The following is a 4,976-nucleotide window of genomic DNA, read 5'->3' as shown; positions in this document are numbered from 1 at the left end:
GGTTCTCAATAATTAAACAAGCTTAGCATAGTAGAATATCTAGTGTTCGATCGTTATAACATGTAGACGTGCATATCATATACCTTCACATGGTAATACAAATAGAATACTAATGGAATCATACAAATTTATTACACGTCCGGTTTTCAAAACATTGATTGGATCACACGGATAGTTCATGTTTCTTTCTAAATTATGAATTTGGTCCTTACTTTTTAAAAAGTCGTGGGTCCGATCCCAATTGTCTCTTGGACTAATCTCGTTTGTTCATATGTGAAACAATGTGAAACATATGATGCATCATAGATAAGTTGACAGTATAGTTGTTTTTTATTTAATCGAGTTTGTTTATTTGTTTTATCTTGTTTGGAGATAATCTATTAGATTCAAGTTATATTTGGTTTGTCTATCAAATTTGTTTATTTGTTTTAATTAATCAATTTTGTTTATTTGTACATTACATATGTAAAAGTGTAAAACTATTTGTGTGGATTCTCTAGGATTAATGGGAACCGGACTCCCTTCCATCCTGAACATCTTCACAAAATTTCATCCTGGTCGTGATCTATTTATCGATCCGGGTGAAATTTTGTAAAGAGATCTCAAAGGGGGCACCATCCATCCTGCCGGTAACGGCCAAACTCATGAACAAGTCCATCCTATCGGTAACGGCCAAAATCATGATACCATCTCCATACGAGTATTCGACTCCCATCAATCCAAAATCATCCACCCTATCGGTACTGGCCAAAATCATGATCCCTTCCCGATAAGTTTCTGTATCCCTTACAATTATAAATTTATACTTGTTTACAGCAAAAACTGTTTGTGGTTTGGTAAGATATAAACTATTTAGATGCTATAACAGAAACTGATTTTTCAAAAGAAAGCCTAAATTCTCACTGAAACTCAAATCTCATTCTTTAGTAAAGAGAAATTTGAAGCAAGCAAAAGAAGCAGGTAGCGTAATACATGATTCTGTCAAACTGGCCAAAAAGTTTTCGAATCTCTCTAATTAAAATAACAAAAAAAATTAAAAACCTAGAGCTCATCATGGTCTTCATCATCATCACCACCAGCCTCCGGGGCGGGGCCACCGGTCCTCTGATAAACAGCCGTAATAATCGGGTTGCAAACAGCCTCCACCTCTTTAAGCTTCTCATCATACTCCTCTTTCTCAGCTGACTGATTATCATCCAGCCATTCAAGAGCCTCCTTTGTTGCTGCCTCAATCTTTTCTTTCTCGTCGGCTTCCAATTTGTCAGCCAGTTTATCCTTGTCACTGACTTGGTTCTTCATGTTGTACACGTATGTCTCGAGGGCGTTACGTGCGTCAATCTTTTCCTTCACCTTCTTATCTTCCTCTGCAAACTCCTCGGCTTCACGAACCATCCGCTCAATCTCTTCTTGACTCAATCGGCCTTTCTCGTTTGTGATTGTGATCTTTTCCGCCTTTCCAGTTCCCTTGTCCTCGGCCTTCACGTTTAGAATACCGTTCGCGTCTACTTCAAATGTCACTTCAATTTGTGGGGTTCCCCTGTTTCAACAATAAGCACAATGTTAACTAACTAATTAACAAACTAAGTGACTAACTGGCTAATTGACTAACTAACAAACCTTGGAGCCGGAGGGATGCCAGAGAGATCAAACTTTCCTAACAGTCTGCAATCCTTTGTAAGACTCCTTTCACCTTCAAAAACCTGGATCGAGACAACGGTTTGTTGATCTTGGTATGTAGTGAACACTTGTGATTTTTTAGTTGGGATAACCGTGTTTCTCGGGATCAATTTGGTCATCACTCCTCCCACAGTTTCAATACCAAGGGTAAGTGGTGCCACATCCAAAAGAAGAATATCTGCAACATAATATAAATCATTTTCACATCAATTATGAATAACAATAATAATAACAATAACAATATAAGAAAAGGAAAGGGGTTAAGGTTTACCTTTGGTTTCATCACCACCTTCACCACTCAAAATACCACCTTGAACTGCAGCACCAAAAGCAACAGCTTCATCAGGGTTAACACCCTTATTTGGTTCCTTGCCATCAAAGTAATCCTTTAGAAGTTGTTGGACCTTTGGGATTCTGGTGCTACCACCAACAAGGACAATCTCATCAATTTGGCGTTTCTCGAGTCCAGCATCTTCCATGGCTTTCTTAACAGGTCCCATGGTCTTTCTGAACAAGTCATTGTTCAACTCCTCAAATCGAGCTCGGGTCAATGGCTCAGAAAAGTCAACACCGTCGAAGAGTGATTCAATCTCAACACGGACTTGATGCTGGCTACTCAATGCCCGCTTGGCACGTTCAGCTTCCCTCCTTAGCTTACCAAGAGCTCGGTTGTCCTTGCTGATGTCCTTTCCGTGCTTCTTCTTGATTAACTTGATGAAGTATTCCATGATCCTTTGGTCAAAGTCCTCACCTGGAAAGATAACATAAGTTTAACACACAATAAAGAATGCCAAAAAAGTTTTTAAATTTTAAATAGCAAACCACTCACCTCCAAGATGGGTGTCTCCATTAGTGGATAGAACCTCAAAAACACCATTATCAATGGTCAAGATACTGACATCAAACGTACCACCACCAAGGTCAAACACTAGAATGTTCTTCTCGCCGCCTTTCTTGTCAAGACCGTATGCTATCGCAGCGGCTGTGGGTTCGTTGATGATTCTAGCAACGTTTAAGCCAGCAATCACACCAGCATCCTTAGTTGCCTGTCTCTGTGCATCGTTAAAGTATGCTGCAAAATGAATATAAAAACATCAGTTTTCAAGCGTAAAAAAGCTCAACTATGTTTCTAGCTTTGTTTAGTATTTACCAGGAACCGTGACAACTGCATCCTTTATTTTCTTTCCGAGGAATGCTTCAGCTGTCTCCTTCATCTTGGTTAGAATCATGGCACTGATTTCTTCAGGGCTAAAAACCTTAGTCTCACCATCTTTAAGTTTGACTTGAATATAAGGCTTTCCGTCTTTGTTCACAATCTTGTAAGGAACAAGTTTCATGTCCCTCTGGACTTCTTTATCCTCAAACCTGATATACAAATGTTACATTGTCAATACAGTTAACTACAAAGAAAAAAATTAAGATGATAATAACAATAATAATAATAATAATAACTGAAAGTACATACTTTCTTCCAATAAGTCTCTTAACATCAAAGATTGTCCTTTCGGCGTTAACAGCTGCCTGATTCTTTGCTGCTTCACCAATCAACCTCTCGGAGTCGGTGAAAGCCACCCATGATGGAGTGATACGGTTCCCTTGGTCGTTGGCTATGATTTCCACATGACCGTTTTTGTAAACACCAACACAAGAATAAGTAGTACCAAGATCTATCCCAATAACTGTTCCTAACTTGGTAGCCTCTTCTTTTGCTATAGAGATTGCAAATAGACAACCTGTAAACACATTGTTGTTTAGCATATTAGAACTAATTAATCCTTCAAAACATTTTCCACAAATCAAAAGAATGACCGAATGAGCAATAATTATAGAAACTATTTATGGAACAACATCAGAATGGCTGATGACAGATGAAAGACTAAATAAGTAGCAAGTAGCAACAATTATCATGTTAAAAAGCCATTAGCCATCTGATACATAGAAAAAAGGTGAATATTGATACAGTTACACGTAACGTCTAGAGAAACTATTTTAAAAAAGGGTGAGCAATAATCAAACTAAAAACCGACGAAACCGAACCTCAATTAACCAATAAACGAATCTCTTCATAAAAAAGAAATTTAGATTTAGATTTAGATTTAGTTATCGGTTTTATTTTGTACCCTCAGTAATCAAACCATTCACATTTTCATACATTTCTAGCTTTTATACCTCCATTTCACGTTTTATTTATACCGCCATTTCAAATACTTGCACCTCCATTGCATGTGTGTGTGTGTGTGTATTTCATGAATTTAAACAATTAAACCTTCATTTCATGAATTTCTAAGTAAAAACTTTAGCCCAACTTTGATTTTGTTTATTAACCGAACCAATTAACAGAATACCAATTGATTATTTTGGTTGAGGCTAATAACCAAACGAACCGTGCGTGTTAAATATCGAACATCGACCGTCATATACAATAATCTCTTATCATCTCACTATAAATTATCAACTACTGGAGTAAAATCATATTGACATCATCACCAAAAATATCTTAATTCTTAAATTTAAGCTAGTGAGCATAATCAAAACGCACCTAAATATACTACAACAACGTATCGAATACAGCGTATAATTAAACAAGCTAAAATCAAACAGATATAACAGATCGGCGTTAATTATAACGCTTTCATCACAAATTAATCAGTGATCTTCTTCAAATAACAAACGCAAAACCCTAGGGTTCTCAGATCTCAAACAAATTCAAAAACAAGCTAAACATTCATCAGATCTATACACAGACTCCATAAACAAAGGTGTAATGAGTGCAATTACCGATTAATATGATCGCTAACGCGACGCCAGAGCGGCCCATGGCTTCTTCGTCAACCGTCAATCAAATCCTGCGTAGTGAAATGAAATGGTGTGTGGTCTGTTAGTTTAATTCAATTGGAGACTAGACAGTGTTGGTTTAATAATATATATGTGTAAGAGCGCGTGAGAAGTGGGGGTTTATATACAGCGAGTGGGCTTTGTGCGGATCTTCAGTGCGTGTCATCGATGGTGACGTGGACCAATCAGGTGTTCTGACCAATAACAATGGATCTCGTGTAGGTCTGACGTGGTGTGTTCTCATTGGTTCTCGTTACGTCGAAGGTTTATGAATTTGTGATTTGTGAGGATATGTGGATTTGAAGACTAACCAATTTTGTGTAAAACTTTTATACATTTTTATTTACTACCAATTAGTTACACAAAGTTTATAAATATAGTATAAAAATTATGGAAAGTTATTACTATTTTGTTTATTTAATAATCTTATCATGTATTTGAAAGTTAAAAAAATGAAAGTCACA

General features: G+C 36.9%; 1 protein-coding gene across 1 annotated transcript; it reads right to left on the bottom strand.

Annotated features, from left to right (window-relative positions):
* Window positions 1-990: 990 nt before the first annotated feature.
* LOC143637721 (luminal-binding protein 4) lies at window positions 991-4,525 on the bottom strand. The gene is made up of 7 exons (XM_077105042.1): window positions 4,456-4,525; window positions 3,143-3,410; window positions 2,828-3,042; window positions 2,507-2,749; window positions 1,949-2,428; window positions 1,618-1,855; window positions 991-1,537 (listed from the first exon to the last, which is right to left on the bottom strand). Exons 1-7 carry the CDS (start codon window positions 4,493-4,495, stop codon window positions 1,042-1,044), a joined length of 1,980 nt encoding a protein of 659 aa, XP_076961157.1. The 5' UTR covers window positions 4,496-4,525; the 3' UTR covers window positions 991-1,041.
* Between the last annotated feature and the right edge of the window lie 451 nt (window positions 4,526-4,976).

The sequence above is a fragment of the Bidens hawaiensis genome, unplaced genomic scaffold (assembly GCF_021521415.1).
Source record: "Bidens hawaiensis isolate Kalapana, Puna unplaced genomic scaffold, B.hawaiensis_p1.1 tig00008376_1, whole genome shotgun sequence".
In the NCBI taxonomy this organism is placed as follows: Eukaryota; Viridiplantae; Streptophyta; class Magnoliopsida; order Asterales; family Asteraceae; genus Bidens; species Bidens hawaiensis.
Note: the sequence above shows the minus strand (reverse complement) of the source record. Positions and strands in the feature narration are given on the sequence as shown.